This window comes from Salmo salar, chromosome 16 (assembly GCF_965601325.2).
Source record: "Salmo salar chromosome 16, fSalSal1, whole genome shotgun sequence".
NCBI classification, from domain to species: Eukaryota; Metazoa; Chordata; class Actinopteri; order Salmoniformes; family Salmonidae; genus Salmo; species Salmo salar.
This window is the reverse complement of record NC_138306.1, coordinates 33,424,575-33,443,664: the sequence shown is the minus strand read 5'-3', so window position 1 is coordinate 33,443,664 and position 19,090 is coordinate 33,424,575. Positions and strand designations below refer to the sequence as shown.

The 19,090-nt window shown below is 41.9% G+C and overlaps 2 protein-coding genes across 2 annotated transcripts; one reads left to right on the top strand and one right to left on the bottom strand.

Annotated features, from left to right (window-relative positions):
- The first annotated feature begins 4,447 nt into the window (after nt 1-4,447).
- pllp (plasmolipin) lies at nt 4,448-16,571 on the top strand. The gene is made up of 4 exons (XM_014149020.3): nt 4,448-4,993; nt 7,564-7,734; nt 12,545-12,661; nt 15,635-16,571. The coding sequence occupies exons 1-4, from the start codon at nt 4,850-4,852 to the stop codon at nt 15,740-15,742; spliced, it is 540 nt and encodes a 179-aa protein (XP_014004495.1). The 5' UTR covers nt 4,448-4,849; the 3' UTR covers nt 15,743-16,571.
- On the bottom strand, nt 16,566-18,803 carry arl2bp (ARF like GTPase 2 binding protein). The gene is given in 7 exon segments (NM_001141902.1): nt 16,566-17,434; nt 17,601-17,697; nt 17,921-18,006; nt 18,132-18,238; nt 18,337-18,398; nt 18,517-18,586; nt 18,730-18,803. Coding segments are annotated over 7 exon segments (549 nt in total). The 5' UTR covers nt 18,749-18,803; the 3' UTR covers nt 16,566-17,326.
- Nucleotides 18,804-19,090: the final 287 nt, after the last annotated feature.

The window sequence follows — 19,090 nt, the reverse complement described above, 5'->3', positions numbered from 1 at the left end:
AGTTTGTTAACAAGAAATTTGTGGAGTGGTTGAAGAACAAGTTTTAATGACTCCAACCTAAGTGTATGTAAACTTCAGACTTCAACTGTACATATGAGATGAGTAATGTAAGATATGTAAACATTATTAAAGTGGCATTATTAAAGTGATCCATTTATTTAAGTGGTCAATTATTTCAGGTCTTTATGTAGGCTGCAGCCTCTCTGTGTCAGTGATGGCTGTTTAACAGTCTGATGGCCTTGAGATAGAAGCTGTTTTTCAATCTCTCGGTCCGAGCTTTGATGCACCTGTACTGACTTGCCTTCTGGATGGTAGCGGGGTGAACAGGCAGTGGCTCGGATGGTTGTTGTCCTTGATGTGACATCGGGTGCTGCAGGTGTCCTGGAGGGCCGGTAGTTTGCCCCCGGTGATGAGTTGTGCAGTCCGCACCACCCTCTGGAGAGCCTTGCGGTTGTGGGTGGTGCAGTTGTCGTACTAGGTGGTGATACAGCCCAACAGGATGCTCTCAATTGTGCGTCTGTAAAAGTTGGTGAGGATGTTAGGTAACAAGCCAAATTTCTTCAGCCTCCAACTGTGTGGGTGGACCATTTCAGTTTGTCTGATGTGTATGCCGAGGAACTTAAAACTTTCCACCTTCTCCACTGCTGTCCCGTCGATGTGGATAAGGGGGTGCTCCCTCTGCTGTTTCCTGAAGTCCACGATCATCTCCTTTGTTTTGTTGACGTTGAGTGAGAGGTAGGCTGTCTCGTCGTTGTTGGTAATCAAGCCCACTACTGTTGTGTCATCTGCAAACTTGATGATTGAGTTGAAGGCGTGCATGGCAACGCAGTCATGGGTGAACAGGGAGTACAGGAGGGTGCTGAGCACACACCTTTGTGGGGCCCCAGTGTTGAGGATCATCGAAGTGGAGATGTAGTTTCCTACCTTCACCACCTGGGGGCGGTTACCAATTATTTTGGTACCAGTTTATAATAGCAATATGGCACCTCGGGGTTTGTGGTGCTTAAGAACAGCCCTTAGCCGTGGTATATTGGCCATATACCACACCCTGTCGTGCCTTATTGCTTAATTATACCACTTGTCAGGTAGACTCGTTCATCAACTGTAATGTATTTGTCTGTGTTACAGTGAGGCTGCACCTGCAGAGGAGCCAGATGAACTAAGGTAGTTGTCTATTATTACATGTGGATTTTTTCTGTCATTTTCAATAGTTCATAGCAGATTTATATCTGCAGTGACTCACTGGATGAGGACCCTCAAGCTGAGAACATGGCTTGCCAAATTATGCACAGGTATAGACTTGCTATCTGAACTTCAGTCACTTTAATGTTTTTGTGGGTTTACATTATTTGGTTTAACCTCAGTCACTAGTTCCCAAATACAATCTTTCACAATGAATACTCAGTTTCTGCCCCGTCTACTCTACATTTAGGCCATGCAAGTACATTTTTCTGTCAGCATTCTTAACTCCCAAGTATTCATTTGCAAACAGAAAAAGAACTCCTAAGTATTCATTTGCAAACAGAAAAAGAACTCCTAAGTATTCATTTGCATGGCCTGTATTTGGAATAGAAGATGTAGAGCTGATAGTACTAATCTTAAAAGCATGTCGTTGGGCTTGTTAAAAGCATTTTTCTTCCCTTCCTTTCACCTTGCAGTTTCGGTGAAGAGGTGGTGGCAAGCGTACCACACCTTGACCATGATTATGATCAGAATCCTCTGCCTGCTGAGGAGCAGCTTGAAGAGGCACCAACGAGGTCGTTCGTCAGGCTGAGGAAATCGCAAAGCTTCAGGCAAACCAGTTCCTCCTTCTATGCTTCCAGTGTGAAAAAAAGAAAACCATATTTACATTGAATTTAGAGACTACAGTACTATAAAGCTGTTTTTCTGGCTTTACAGCCAACAGCAGAGAGCATGGATAGATGGAGTCAGGTACAGTGCATAAACAAAACAGATGAATACCCACGTAGAGTTGGCTATAAAGCTTAACTCTAATGGATCAGTTCTCCCTCTTTCTGTGCCGTGTTAGACAGGGCCTCCTTGAACTGGATTTAGCTGTTTGTTTCAATGTATCACACTCCACAGTCACCTGGGTAGGATATGTGTCACCTGGGCAAACTACCTTTACTTCATGCTAGGATCCCTTCCAGTTTGGCCCTAAAGGGTAACTGTTAATTAGCTGATGCCCCTCTGTTTCAGGAACACATACCCACATACCAGAGTAATACTGGACTGTACTGAAATACTTATGGTAGAGAAATTAACATTAAATTCTCTGGCAACAGCTCTGGTGGACATTCCTGCAGTCAGCATGCCAATTGCACACTCCCTCAAAACTTGAGACATCTGTGGCATTGTGTTGTGTGACAAAACTGCACATTTTAGAGTGGCATTTTATTGTCCCCACCACAAGGTCCACCTGTGTAATGATCATGAAATCAGCTTCTTGATATGCCACACCTGTCAGGTGGATGAATTATCTTGGCAAAGGAGAAATGCTAACTAACAGGGATTGTAAACACATTTGTGCGCAAAATTTGAGAGAAATAAGCTTTTTGTGTATATGGAACATTTCTGGGATGTTTTATTTCAGCTCATGAAATATTGGACCAACACTTTACATGTTGCATTTATATTTTTGTTCAGTATAGATGAGGTAATGTGCTGAGAGCGCACACGATGACAGACTTTATAGTTACTTTGCGCTCTAGTTTCCCTCTTGAGATGTTCTGCGTCAGACTGTGCTATCTCCATACCACCGTAAAGGTCCATCTCATCTTGATTCAGAACAGTTGTAAAGCGACTGGACTGTGGAGGCAGTCTAAAGGTGGGGTAATCATCAGTTGGGGTGGGCTCTGGCACATTGAGAGTCTGATATGTCAAGGCAGATCACCATACTGCGAGGGTACACTTTGGCTGATGTGCTGGAGTTCATATTGTACAAATTGCAATTCGTAACAGATCATTTTAAATGGATGATGGACATCCACAAATTAATACATGTAGTGCTTTCAAGACAACTGAAAACTCAAGTCGAAGCTCTAGAAAGATGCCCGAGTATCCGAGTTGGATGAATGTTCTGAACAATTTTTCCCATAAGGAGCTTGTTCTCAATTGTCTTGAAAACACTGAAGTCAGATAATTCACACAAGTTGTTTTGAATGTGGCAGTAGCATACGAAATGTAACATATCATACTATCATTTACATTTACTATGTTACGTCTACCCCTTTGTCATGGTTGCAGCCAGCCAGCATAGAATGGGGCTAATGACTTATAACGTGAGCTAATGACTGTTTAGCCCAGTGATGTAGCCGAGTCCGAATCAAGTCCCAAGTCCCCTGTGCTCGAGTCCAAGTCCGAGTCACCAATGGTTGAGTCACGAGTCCCTATGGCTAGTCCAATGTCCAAGTGCTCGAGTCTTGGTCCAAATACTCAAGTCTGAGTCACTGGGTCCACATTAACTCAAAATAAAGTTATTCATCCAGTCAGATAGAGTGTAGTGGCAAGAGGGATTTAGTCAACAAATTGTTTGCTATCCCTTATCATTTATTTCTGTGCCACCAAAAACGTTCTCAAACATTCCATGAATAGAGCTGACATTCAATAGTGTGCAATTCAGGGCGTTCCTGCATGTGGACATTCCTGCATCCCATTGGTTTTTGCATGAACCGAGAAAACCGTGCTCGACAGGCGGAGGCGAAGGACACCGTATACCAGTCTTCCCCGCCTCCAGCTAGCACAGCAGGAGGGAGGGAGGCTGGGGTGACATGTGTGTTAGTTAACTAGCTAGCTTGCTTGTTAGGGACACCATGCGTTGCCACCCTCTCCCGCCTGCTGTGTACTGGACTAGCTGGCTAAGCTAGCACAAAATATCCTTTTCTACTGCCTGCCAAACACTAACAGACCTGCGTTAACAGACCTGCGGGAAAACAGTGCCTGACAGCCGGGGACAAAGGACACATTGGAGAAATGTCCTCTGGTTTGATGAAACAAATATAGAACTGTTTGGCCATAATGACCATCGTTATCTTTGGAGGAAAAAGGGGGAGGCTTGCAAGCCGAAGAACACCATCCCAACCGTGAAGCACGGGGGTGGCAGCATCATGTTGTGGGGGTGCTTTGCTGCAGGAGGGACTGATGCACTTCACAAAATAGATGGCGTCATCATTGGAGTGGCCATCACAAACCCTGACCTCAATCCTACAGAACATTTGTGGGCAGAACTGAAAAAGCATGTGTGAGCAAGGTGGCCTACAAACCTGACTCAGTTACACCAGCTGTCAGGAGTAATGGGCCAAAAATCACCCAACTTATTGTGGGAAGCTTGTGGAAGGCTACCTGAAACATTTGACCCAAGTTAAACAATTTAAAGGCAATGCTACCAAATACTAATTGAGTGTATGTAAACTTCTGACCCACTGGGAATGTGATGAAAGAAATAAAAGCTGAAATAAATCATTCTCTCTACTATTATTCTGACATTTCACATTCTTAAAATAAAATGGTGATCCTAACTGACTTAAAACAGGGCATTTTTACTAGGATTAAATGTCAGGAATTGTGGAAAACTGAGTTTAAATGTATTTGGCTAAGGTGTATGTAAACTTCCGACTTCAACTGTATATACCTACCTACCTCACTAAGAGAGAGAGAGAGAGAGAGAGAGAGCGCGAGAGTGAGAGCGAGAACATAAGGCACCTGTCAGACTAGAAAAGCAAACCAGGTGGTAACGGCTGCATTCCCCAGATCTGTATATTTGCTCTGGAAGGGTTCTATTCTCTGACTAGGGACAAAAGGAAAGTTAGTTTGTTATTGTTGGCCATTATTGTGTGGATTTGAGGGAGTGATGTCAGACTTTCCAGATAATGTGGCCACCGAGACCAGCTCCCCCCAGTCCCAACAGGGAGGGTCCAGCTTTCAGCTTGCCAGTATTTCCATGGACCTGGGCTTGATCAAGAGCATTCCTGGAATCCTGATGTTGGCTGAGATAGTGAGTGACAAATACCAGTTTCACCTTTGTATTTACTTTATCCATCATCAAATCAAGTTTATCAGTCACGTACACAAATTTTCAGTTGTTATCGCAATTGCAGCTTGTGTTTCTAGCTCCAACAGTGCAGTAAACCTAGCAATAAACGTTTTTGTCTCATGTACCCAGCTCATTTTTCCTTCTTTCTCTGTCCTACTCATCTTCTAGGCCAATCTATATCTATGTATCTTTTCAGAATCCCTGTTTTCTTCTATCTTATTGTTTTGTACGGGCTTGAGTTATACCTAGTGGTTGCTAAGAGTTGTAGTAATGGACACACACAGGGACATTAATCAGGTGACAGCTTGTTTTATTTGAACATAACACAAGTTAAAAATTGTTTTATGCAAAACGCCCTGTGTCTTGAATATGTTTTATGTTTACATATTTACATAATGTATTGATAATTAACAGTACATTCAGAGAGTCATATATATAAAGCAGATATTTCAATATGATGCCACTCCCTTTGAACCTGTAGTACATGTGACTGACCCGGCTAGGTGGGTCACTGCACTAGGCTTCCTGTAGTACATGTGACTGACCCGGCTAGGTGGGTCACTGCACTAGGCTTCCTGTAGTACATGTGACTGACCCGGCTAGGTGGGTCACTGCACTAGGCTTCCTGTAGTACATGTGACTGACCCGGCTAGGTGGGTCACTGCACTAGGCTTCCTGTAGTACATGTGACTGACCCGGCTAGGTGGGTCACTGCACTAGGCTTCCTGTAGTACATGTGACTGACCCGGCTAGGTGGGTCACTGCACTAGGCTTCCTGTAGTACATGTGACTGACCCGGCTAGGTGGGTCACTGCACTAGGCTTCATATCACACCCTTCATAGCCATTTCAATAATTGCATGAGAAAGAAATATCAGGACTCACACTGTTCCACTTGAGTACAGTGGTGCATACTTCTAAATGTGTGTATCAACATCCATTACCCATGATTATAGACATCTCATAACACAAGACATCACATTACTACTATAACTGAGCATTACCAATAACATGAATATGAATTGCTGGACCCTGTGATGGTATTGTGCAATCATGTCACCTCAGCCAGATGATTTTGTGAGCCCATATCTTGGATCTTCTATATTCATTATAGGTTTACTGCAGTTGATTGTTAACAGTTCACGGATATAAGCCCACACACCCTACACAAAACCAGGCAGGCACACTCAAACACACACACCTTAAATTTACACAACTTAAACAAACCTGCCTTAGGCCTCAGATTGACTCCTAATAAAGTCTTTCACAGTACCAGTCTGTACTGAGCGAAGAGAAATGAATCGAGAGACTACCTGAAAAGGGGTTAGTTTGAAAAACATTTGTTTAGGAAGTGATCATGCTGTATAAAAGTCATATACTGTATAAAAGTAGAAATTCTCCTGACTGTAGGCCTATACTTTGACAATATTATGTCCTCATGTGTACACTGTAGACAAACATAGGCCTACATGACAGTATACTATAGTCCTTTCCAGCTGTCAATGACCAAAAGTGACCTCTTTGGCCTCATGGGTGGAATGTTATTAATATTTCTCATAATTTCATAATTCAGATTTTTTTAAACTGACGAAAATCTGGTGTTTCAATGTCAAACAGTTTTGTTACATTTCAGTCTTCTGTGATGTGTAGAAAGTGTAATATTGGGATGCAAACTCAACATGTAATACATTTAAACTCTATATCTGACATGGTACAGGTGTCTTCTTTTATTTAAGCTCATAACCACGTGTGTGAGGTGTATACTTCTGTTTTGAAGTAGATTTGTTTAAGACTACCAAGAAACACTCTGTTTGGCCCTCACTGATTTAGCCCACTGCAGTAAAAGGTTAAAGCTTGTGTAACACCTTTAATATTTGCTATTTGTGTGCTTATACTGTACTGTATATTAACATGCTCACACTCCTCTGAAGCTCAATAGTGAGACAAGAAAAAGTAATTGACAATTTATGAGATATATCAATGTTTTGTAACAACATATGGCACCCGATTTTTCATTATTAATACATTCGATGTAAGTAGATTTATGCAAATGTTTAAAAAACAGAACAACTATTAAAACTCAATTAATTTGAATGTTGTCATATTGAGTGATTAGAGTTAGAGATACAATATGAGAGGGTATAAGAATGAGGATGTTATGCTTACCATTATTAATCTTTGACACGTTTACCAGGTGCGTGGGTTAACCTGCAGATCAAAACTTGATCCCTAAATACATATTTGGATTATGCTTTTTTATTGAGAAAGAGTTCTGTTTGCCCTCCTGATCTTGTCTGGGGTACTAAGTAATACTGTCAAGGTTATTTGACAGAACTAATATATTCCTGTCTGTGCTGCTGATTAATGCTCAGTGGGTAGTGTAGATTACTCCCAGGTCTTCTACACTGCTCTTCAAGAGGACACTTGATCTGGCGTGAAGACTTGGATTAGAGGCTCAATAGAAGGTTCACCTGCTCAAATGTCACCTAAATGTTTCTGAACATGTACCTTGTTCTGTCTCACTCTCCTCAGGGTCTTGGCCTGCTGCAATGGGCTCTAATTGCCAGTGCTTCCTCCATTATTCCTGCCTATGGCTGGGTGATGTTTGTAGCCGTTACACTGTGGCTGCTCACCATTATCCTCTTCTTCATGCTCTTCTTTGGCGCCTATCACAAACTCAGCTCTGTGCCCTGGCCAATGTTGGTGAGTGTCCTAATCCACTAACCTCTGGTGTGATTGCTGACCTGACCTCAGGCTTATGTCATGTGTGGGTCGTTCTATGAAGATTGTGGCTTTTTTAACAGCTTTATGTATTTTTACTACATTAAATAAAAGAAAAATGCTTGTGTTGCTTTTTTGTCACTAGTGTTACCTATATTTTAATGACGATTCCAGAATGTAATTTGACTATTTAATTTGCATATGTAAATCAAAGACAGAAAGCATTAATAATAATATTAAGAAATGTTTTTGATTCGAAATAATTGACATTAAACAAAAAACATTTTTCTATAATAACACCAGTGACGCTAACACCAGTGACGCTAACACCAGTGACCGTAACACAAGTGACGGCAACACCAGTGACGTCAACACCAGTGACAAATCTGTGTATATAATGGCGCCGAAGTAGATGGCTGCCGTTTTACGATACCGCAACCAATTCCAAATCAAAGTTTATTTGTCACGTGCGCTGAATACAACAGGTGTAGACCTTACAGTGAAATGCTTACTTACAGGCTCTAACCAATAGTGCAAAAAAGGTATTAGGTGAACAATAGGTAGGTAAAGAAATAAAACAACAGTAAAAAGACAGGCTATATACAGTAGCGAGGCTACATACAGACACCGGTTAGTCAGGCTGATTGAGGTAGTATGTACATGAATGTATAGTTAAAGTGACTATGCATATATGATAAACAGAGAGTAGCAGCAGTGTAAAAAGAGGGGTTGGGGGGGCACACAATGCAAATAGTCCGGGTAGCCATTTGATTACCTGTTCAGGAGTCTTATGGCTTGGGGGTAAAAACTGTTGAGAAGCCTTTTTGTCCTTGACTTGGCACTGCGGTACCGCTAGCCATGCGGTAGCACAGAGAACAGTCTATGACTGGGGTGGCTGGGGTCTTTGACAATTTTTAGGGCCTTCCTCTGACACCGCCTGATGTAGAGGTCCTGGATGGCAGGCAGCTTAGCCCCAGTGATGTACTGGGCCGTACGCACTACCCTCTGTAGTGCCTTGCGGTCAGAGGCCGAGCAGTTGCCATACCAGGCAGTGATGCAACCAGTCAGGATGCTCTCGATGTTGCAGCTGTAGAACCTTTTGAGGATCTCAGGACCCATGTTATAGCAATAACAATTGTGCTATTGTGTATGTTTTTTCGTGTTATTTGTAACTTATTTTGTATATAATGTTTCTGCCACTGTGTCTTATGACCGAAAAGAACGTCTTGATATCAGGGCAGTGATTATTCACTCCGTACTGGAGGAATTCTTCTTCAATGAGTCGGACGGGAAGGATTTACTTCGGACGCCTGACAGGGCCCTCATCCCCGTCATTCGCAGGAGGAAAAGATGGAGATATCGGGGACGACAGTCCGGGTGCATTGTTGCCGAGAGGGTAATTTACCTTTACCATCGGTTCTATTAGCCAACGTACAATCAATCAATAATAAAATAGACGAACTACGAGCACGTATATCCTACTAACGGGACATTAAAATCTGTCATATCTTATGTTTCACCGAGTCATGGCTGAACGACGACATGATAATCATACAGCTGGCAGGTTTTAAGCTTTTTCGGCAGGATAGAACAGCGGCCTCTGGTAAGACAAGGGGCGACAGCCTATGTATATTTGTAAACAACAGCTGGTGCGGTTCTCTAGGTTTTGCTCACCTGAGGTAGAGTATCTCATGATAAGCTGTAGACCACATTATTTACCAAGAGAGTTTACATCTATATTTTTCGTAGCTGTCTATATACCACCGCAGACCGATGCTGGCAGTAAGACCACACTCAATGAGCTGTATACAGCCATAAGCAAACAGGAAAATGCTCATCCAGAGGTGGCGCTCCTAGTGGCCGGGGACTTTAATGCAGGGAAACTCAAATCCGTTTTACCTAATTTCTAACAGCGTGTTAAATGTGCAACCAGAGGGAAAAAACTCTAGACCAACTTTACTCCACACACAGAGATGTATACAAAGCTCTCCCTCGTTCTCCATTTGGCAAATCTGACCATAATTCTATCATCCTGATTCCTGCTTACAAGCAAAAACTAAAGCAGGAGGCACCAGTTACTTGGTCAATTAGAAAGTAGGCAGATGAAGCAGATGCTAAGCTACAGGACTGTTTTGCTAGCACATACTGGAATATGTTCCGGGATTCTTCCAATGGCATTGAGGAGTACACCACATCAGTCACTGGCTTCATCAATAAGTGCATCGATGATGTCGTCCCCACAGTGACCATACGTACATACCCCAACCAGAAGCCATGGATTACAGGCAACATCCGCACTGAGCTAAAGGGTAGAGCTGCCGCATTCAAGGAGCTGGACTCTAACCCGGAAGCTTATAAGAAATCCCGCTATGCCCTCCGACAAAACCATCAAACAGGCAAAGCGTCATTACAGGACTAAGATTGAATCGTACGTACTACACCGGCTTCGACGCTCGTTGGATGTAGCAGGGCTTGCAAACTATTACAGACTACAAAGGGAAGCACAGCTGCGAACTGACCAGTGACACGAATCTACCAGATAAGATAAATTACTTCTATGTTCGCTTCGAGGCAAGTAACACTGAAACATGCATGAGAGCACCAGCTGTTCCGGACGAATGTGTGATCACGCTCTCCGTAGCCGATGTGAGTAAGATTTTTAAACAGGTCAACATTCACAAGGCCACAGGGCCAGACGGATTACCAGGACGTGTACTCTGAGCATGCGCTAACCAACTGGCAAGTGTCTTCACTGAGTCTGTAATACCAACATGTTTCAAGCAGAGCACCATAATACCTGTGCCCAAGAACACTAAGGCAACCTGCCTAAATTACTACCAACCCGTAGCACTCACGTCTGTAGCCATGAAGTGCTTTGAAAGGCTGGTCATGGCTCACATCAACACCATTATCTCAGAAACCCTAGACCCACTCCAATTTGCATACTGCCTCAACAGATCCACAGATGATGCAATCTCTATTGCACTCAACACAGCCCTTTCCCACCTGGACAAAAGGAACACCTATGTGAAAATGCTATTCATTGATTACACCTCAGCATTCAACACCATAGTGCTCTCAAAGCTCATCACTAAGCTAAGGACCCTGGGACTAAAGATCTCCCTCTGCAGCTGGATCCTGGACTTCCTGACGTGCCGCCCCAGGTGGTAAGGGTAGGGAACAACACATCCGCCACGCTGATCCTCAACACGCGGGCCTGTCTGGGGTGAGTGCTCAGTCCCCTCCTGTACTCCCTGTTCACTCATGACTGCATGGCCAGGCACGACTCCAACACTATCATCAAGTTTGCCGATGACACAACAGGGATCACCGACAACGATGAGACAGCCTATAGGGAGGAAGTCAGCGACCTGGCAGTGTGGTGCCAGGACAACAACCTCTCCCTCAACGTGATCAAGACAAAGGAGATGATTGTGGACTACAGGAAAAAGAGGACCGAACATGCCCCCATTCTCATCGACATGGTTGTAGTGGAACAGGTTGAGAGCTTCAAGTTCCTTGGTGTCCACATCATTTGCATGAAAACTAGTCATCTCTCGTTGAATGACAACAAACAATGAATTGAAGAATCTTATCCGTAGTTCCTAACCCCCCTACTGTTGACCAATCACAAACAAATGGTTGTAGACTTTAGCTACCAAACTTCGACTTGCCTCAAGAAAAAAATGTGTGTGTGAACAGCTGAAAAAAAAACCTGCCGAACACCAAAACAAACAAAAACGTAACAAAATGTAATTCTAATATATGTCCGAACTTGCGCTCTCCGTTTCAACTGGGAAGCGTTATACAAGGCCACCTGAAAGGGAGAGCAGACCCAGGCCCACACTGGAGAGCATCCAGACTGGTTGCATCACTGCCTGGTATGGCAACTGCTCAGCCTCCGACTGCAAGGCACTACAGAGGGTAGTGCGTACAGCTCAGTACATCACTGGGGCCAAGCTGCCTGCCGTCCAGGACCTCTATACCAGGTGGTGTCAGAGTAAGGCCCTAAAAATTGTCAAAGACTCCAGCCACCCTAGTCATAGACTGTTCTCTCTGCTACCGCACGGCAAGCGGTACCGGAGCGCCAAGTGTTGGTACCAAAAGGCTTCTTAACAGCTTCTACCCCTAAGCCATAAGATTCCTGAACATCTAATCAAAGGGCTACCCAGACCCCTCTTTTACGATGCTGCTACTCTCTTTTTGTAATCTATGCATAGTTACTTTAACTCTACCTACATCTACATATTACCTCAATTACCTCGACTAACCGGTGCCCCCGCACATTTACTCTGTACCGGTACCCCCTGTATATAGCCTCACTTGTTATTTTACTGCTGCTGTTTAATTATTTATTACTTTTATTTTCTATTTTTTACTTATCGATTTTTTACTTAACACTTGTTTTCATTTGTTTTCTTAAAACTTCTTAAAGCATTGTTGGTTAGGGCTTCTAAGTAAGCATTTCACTGTAAGGTCTACACACCTATTGTATTCGGCACATAAACATTTGATTTGATTTGAAATATATTTGATTTGATTCGATTTTTGCAATAAAACACTTCAATTAAATCAAAAACAAATATCTGACATTTTTTTATTGATTTTCCTGGTGGTTAAGGCGGGGGACAGGAAAGACACCATTGTCGTAGAATGACCCATGTAGTCCCTGCTATGTTCCATTTTTGTTATACATTTATTTCAAAGTTATTTTGTAGTTGTTATTCAATGTAAAATAGATTTTAAATAAAATGTAGGCTGTATTCATCAACATCTGTTTTCTATCTTGTAGGTTATGGTGTATAATGCTGTGGCAACCGTTTTGTACCTCACAGCATTTCTGGCCAATGCTGCATCAGTCGCTCCTTACAGTTCAACATACTTCTACGGCCATATGGCAGCTGCTGCGGTAAGTCTAGAACAGACAACGTAATATCTACAGATATACAAAGACATGCAGACACTAGACAGAAACATAGACACATGTAGGCAAGCTTACTTGTTAATTGGTTGACCAGTTCTGATCAGTTGATGAGCGACAGAAACACATGAGAAGCCCTTGTTTAAACAAGCGCTCCCTTACATAGGGCCACATAGATTGAGACTGAGTACATTACGTTCAATACTTGCACATTTTTTATAGTCACAAGATAACATTCAACAGGATGTGCTGATATCTATGTTCTGGGTAGGATGAATAGAAAACACAAAAGTGTGTTTCTGGCCCTTCTACTTTCTGGCACTCCTAAATGTTTGACTAAAGAGGCAGGACTGATGCGTCATGTGCACACCTGACTGTGACAGGTTCAAAGATAAAGAGAGAGGGAGCTAGAAAAAATATAAGGTAGATGTGCTTTTATGGTGTGGTCTCTCTCTCCATGGCAATCCTGGCCAGAGTCCATTTGCTATTTACAATGAGGCACATGACCAAGCACGTTGATCTTCCTTGGAGGAACAAGCCAGTCACCATAACGTTGGCCCTGTTGCACAAGACCCAGGGCTATTAGAGTATATCTAACAGGGTTTGTCAACAGTAATTGCTCCTGTAAGTCGCTCTGGATAAGAGTGTCTGCTAAATTACTAAAATGTTAATGTTTCACCATGCATACATATTTAGGATCTTAATTTGAGCCAGTTTGCTACAGCAGGAAAATAATCCTACTGCAACAGGAAATGTGAATTATTATTATTATTATAAGAATGGAAAACAATTTATGTGGTTGATACATTTTTCGTAAGAAAAACAAAATCTAAATGGATATTAAAAACTTCAGAAGTCTTTTTAAACCTCAAATACACTAAAGTTCTCCTACAACAAGGTGATCAAATTAAGATCCTACATCATAGCGTGTTCAAAGACTTGTATCTCCTGCCTTTCACAACCCAGGAAAACAGTAGCCAGGTGACTCTAGCCAATAAAGATTCCCCTTCTATTTTCACAAACATCACAGTTTGATGTAGGTCAGGGGTCAGTATTTATGTGTATGTAGATTAAAAAATATTTTTTTGCTTTGTGGAGAATGTAGCTATAATATACAGCACCAGTCAATAGTTTGGACACATCTACTCATTCAAGGGTTTTTCTTTATTTTTACTATTTTCTACATTGTAGAATAATAGTGAAGACATCAAAACTATGAAATAACACATATGGAATCATGTAGTAACCAGAAAAGTGTTAAATGTTTTATTTAAGATTCTTCAAAGTAGCCACCCTTTGCTTTGATGACAGCTTTGCACACTCTGCATTCTTTCAACCAGCTTCATGAGGTGGTTGCCTGGAATGCATTTCAATTAACAGGTGTGGCTTGTTAATTTGTGTAATTTCTTTCCTTCTTAATGCATTTGAGCCAATCAATTGTTTTGTGACAAGGTAGGGGTGGTATACAGAAGATAGCCCTATTTGGTAAAAGACTAAGTCCAAATTATGGCAAGAACAGCTCAAATAAGCAAAGAGAAACGACAGTCCATCTTTACTTTAAGACATGAAGGTCAGTCAATCCGGAAAATGTCAACAACTTTGAAAGTTTCTTCAAGTGCAGTAGAAAAAACCATCAAGCACAATGATGAAACTGGCTCTCATGAGGACCGACACAGGAAAGGAAGACCCAGAGTTACTTCTGCTGCAGAGGATACGTTCATTAGAGTTACCAGCCTCAGAAATTTCAGCCCAAATAAATGCTTCACATAGTTCAAGTAACAGACACATTTCAACATCAACTGTTCAGAGGAGACTGTGTGAATCAGGCCTTCGTGGTCGATTTGCTGCAAAGAAACCACTACTAAAGGACAGCAACAATAAGAAAAGACTTGCTTGGGCCAAGAAACACGAGCAATGAACACTAGACCGGTGGAAATGTGTCCCTTGGTCTGATGAGTCCAAATTTGAGATTGTTGGTTCCAACCGACGTGTCTTTGTGAGACACAGAGTAGCTGAACGGATGATCTCCGCATGTGTGGTTCTCACCATGAAGCATGGAGGAGGAGGTGTGATGGTGTGGGGGTGTTTTGCGGATGACATTGTCAGTGATTTATTTAGATTTCAAGGCACACTTAACCAGCATGGCTACCACAGCATTCTGCAGCGATACGCCATCCCATCTGGTTCGCACTTAGTGGGACTATCATTTGGTTTTCAACAGGACAATGACCCAACACACCTCCAGGCTGTGTAAGGGCTATTTGACCAAGAAGGAGAGTAATGGAGTGCTGCATCACATGACCTTGCCTCCACAATCCCCCGACCTCAACCCAATTGAAATGGTGTGGGATGAGTTGGACCGCAGAGTGAAGGAAAAGCAGCCAACAAGTGCTCAGCATATGTGGGAACTCCTTTAAGGCTGTTAGAAAAGCATTCCAGGTCAAGCTGGTTGAGAGAATGTCAAGAGTGTGCAAAGCTGTCATCAAGGCAAAGGGTGGCTACTTTCAAGAATCTCAAATATAAAATATATTTGGATTTGTTGAACACTTTTTTGCTTGAATTCATATGTGAATCCAAATGTGAATCCATCCATATGTGTTATTTGATAGTTCTGATGTCTTCACTATTATTCTACAATGTAGAAAATATAAAGAAAAAACCTTGAATGAGTAGGTGTGTCCAAACTTTTGACTGGTACTGTATGTTTGTGTCATGTTTGTTGCAAGGCATATGGCATGACAACAAATGATGACAGAGGACTTGGCTACAGCCCAAAGAGATCTTGCACCTAGTACTGGCAACCTGCCTGCATATCATCAACATTGCTAGTCAAAGATTCAACAATCTCAATTAACTGACATTCGAGGAAGAATAATTAATACAGGCATGTACTGTATCTTATGATAATAACATTCTTCTCTCATCTGATTGTCTCTTACTATGTGTTTGTCTCTTGTTCAGTTTTTTGGCATTGTGGTGACTTTGTTATATGGAGCCAGCACCTTCTTTTCCTATTTGGCATGGAAAGGGGATGGAGGTAATGCAGCCAGCAACTCTGGTCCTGCATAGGACTACTCTACTATCTATCCTGATAAACCCTCTCCATACAGAGAGACTTGGACAGTGTGAACCGAACAGCGTGACAAGTAGAGGAGATTCCAAACCTGTTCATCAAAGGACGAGTGTTTTTATATACAGTATACTTTTTTTAAAAGAAGCTGGACATCAATAGCCTTTTTTAAATGTCAAAATGGTGACTGGAGTGAAGACTGGAAGCATTTTGCAGACCCTTTCAAAGTGTGTTGCTATGGTAACCCCACCACTGCACATCCATCAGTACACTCACTCATGACTCACTCACATACAGTACACTCACATACATAACATAACCACTATGATCACATACTGTAGGAAAGTGTGATGAATGATACATCTATTTATACTGTAATAAAGGAGGTAGGTAGCCTAGTAGTTAAGCGTGTTGGACCAGTAACCGAAAGGTCGCTGGTTTGAATCCCTGAGCCAACTCGGTGAAAAATTGGCTGATGTGCCCTTGAGCAAGGCACTTAACCCTAATTGCTCCAGGGTTGCCTTCAATAAAGGCTGATCCTTGGCCATGACCCCACTCTCTGAGGGTGTCTCGGGGGGAGATATGCAAAAAACACATTTCTAATTCACATGTGTGAAATAGGACAAATGTAAGCACCCACCTAATTACTATATTATACTTGTAGATACACAGGAATCCCAATGGGTTACATGGTCTGTGTGCAACACACGTTCAGAAATGTGTTTTTATATACATTTTTTCACCATTGTGAAGACCAAGAGAATCATGTGTACTGTTTATCCATATCAGTACACCTTTTCAAATAAAGTTGATTGTGATTTTACAAAATGATTTCATGTCTTTATTTGAAACACTTATTTACAGGCAATGGGACATAAGACTATGTACAAACCAGTGACATAAATACATTTAATTAAAACACTTAAAATATTATTCTCAGTAAAGACTGCTACATAGGACAAATGTTGTACTAATGTTATTGAAATTATTTTACAGAAAGGGATCCCATTGGTTCAAATGAGAAAGAAGGATCTGAGAAAGCACCATCGACCATACAGCCTAGGACTGAATGTACCAGGTTTCTTCTTTCAGGCTTCATATACTGTTTGTTGTGGAGGGCTATGAGTACAATAAAAAAAAACATTTCTAAAGTGTTTTCCCATTGCTGGTGCATATAGTTCTCCTAACCACCAATGCCAAGAGCTGAGCAACTAGGCTACTGTTTAGTCTAAAATGCTTAACCTACAAACATACGTGTTACTAATGTAACAGGCACAAAACTCAACAAGTCATCGAGCACAAATTTTATAAAAACCGCTGTACCCTACCCTGAGGACAAAGGTGTCTATCTTAACCAGAGAAAGGCTATTTGTAAAATATTGTAAAACAAAGACAAACCTGACTGATACCATTCCCATTGCAAACCTACAACAGTTCAAATACAAACGCTGGGGGAAAGACAGATGTTCCCTGTGGGGACTGGAGGGCATGGGCAAGACAAACAATTCTGTTCTGTTGTCAGCAGCACAGTGCACTATTGGTCAATGTGTATGTTCATGTGTTTGGGGATGACTCTTCATTAGTTACTTCAGTTTTGTTGTTGTTCTGGAGGTGATGGATTTGGAGGATGTAGAGCTGAGAGACCTCACCACTAGGCCATCACTGAGGTCAAGCCCTCGGCCCTCCCTCTCCTGCAGACAGAGGAGGAGGCATGGGTGCTGCGACACAACATCACACAACCACAAAGAGACAGAATCCTCTCTACAAATTTCTCTCAACAAATCACTAGTTCATATCCTAAAATATACTGTCATAATTTAATGTACATCCAATTACAAACATTGAGTTTTTACTCACTGCTCTGTAATCAATGAACATTTCCTTGAAGGCCATGAAGTCTGTAAAAGTAAGCAACATGTCGAAGATGTCTCCTGACACTTCGTCTTTGTGCTGCCTGAAACATAGAAAAGAGAGAGAGAAAATGTATTTTTGTAAAATGAGAAACAAATAAACTTTGCACTCTGAAGTTAGGTGTATTTGGTTTACAAGGGGCAATGTGCCACCTACTGGCCTAATGCGCCACCGAGTGCAGTGGTTCCCAACTAGGGGTGCTAGGACCCCTGGGGGTACTCTTCGAAACTCATGAGGTTACTCCTGAGTGGAAATGGTTTACATACTTGAGTAACTGGGTAAATGTGCTCATGTTGAAACCGGGAATTCTCTCCATCAGCTGCTGCTCAAGTTGTTTCTCAAGCAGCTCAATCTGAAGAGGTAGAAGTAAACATCAGAATATGTAAGACACTTTCACATAGATCGTTTTTTCAGACCTTCTACCTTACTTGACAGTTGATGATGAGGCAGGCAGATGAACAGAGTATAGTGCCTTACATATTCGTTGAAGATGGGTGTATAGGTGAGTTTGTTCTCCTCTGAGTCATCAAACTCCAGGTAGTGTTTCTCCATGAAGCTCTGTTGCATGTGCTGGAAGTCGTCCTCTGAGGAGAAAATTGAGTAGCATTAGCGTGCTATCCATTTAACGTTGATACACTGAAACATGTCTAGAACCCAAAAAACGTTTCTTTGTCCAATTTACCCATGATGATGTCTTCAATACTCCCAATGACAGCATCAAAGGCTGCATCTGAATCTGATGAGCTGGGGAGGATAAATCAGTCAGCAACCAAACATATAAACATGAGTCATTCTCTTCTAAATTAACGTTACTTCACTCACTCACTTCCTCATAGACATACAGACACGCATACATACATACTTTGAAACAGCAAAATTCTCCTCATCCAAATCCACCATTTCAACGATGTTCTCGCCACCACCCAGCAGATCTTTCAAAAAGACAAGACATTGCACAATACATTAGATAATGATAGCATTTCAACATTTGATGCTAGCTAGCCTAGCTGAGGAAATAATTGCTATATTTCTCTGACTTTATTTTCGTATGACTTAAAATCAGTCAAGAACTCACTTCGCTCTTTAACGTCCATTCTTAATCTATTTAGTTAGCAAACTACGTGGCTGTCCAGTTGATTGATTTTCTGTAATCGCTACCAAGGCAACAAAAGAAAAAACGCTCCCTTCAGTAAATTCAGTCCGGTAAAGGAACAGATCCCAGCTGATTAGTTCCGGAAGTACAGTAGAGTACAGTGCGGTCAGGCCATAGAATTGAGAATTATAATAATTTGATAGGACCTCTATGGGTCAGGCACTCAACATCGTGTAAACTGAAATGAACGTTAAATGTTTAAGTGCGTTTAAGTTCTTTATTGCAATCATGGACTGTAAATGAATTTCCCCTTTTCTGGCCCATGATAATGCAGCATACATAT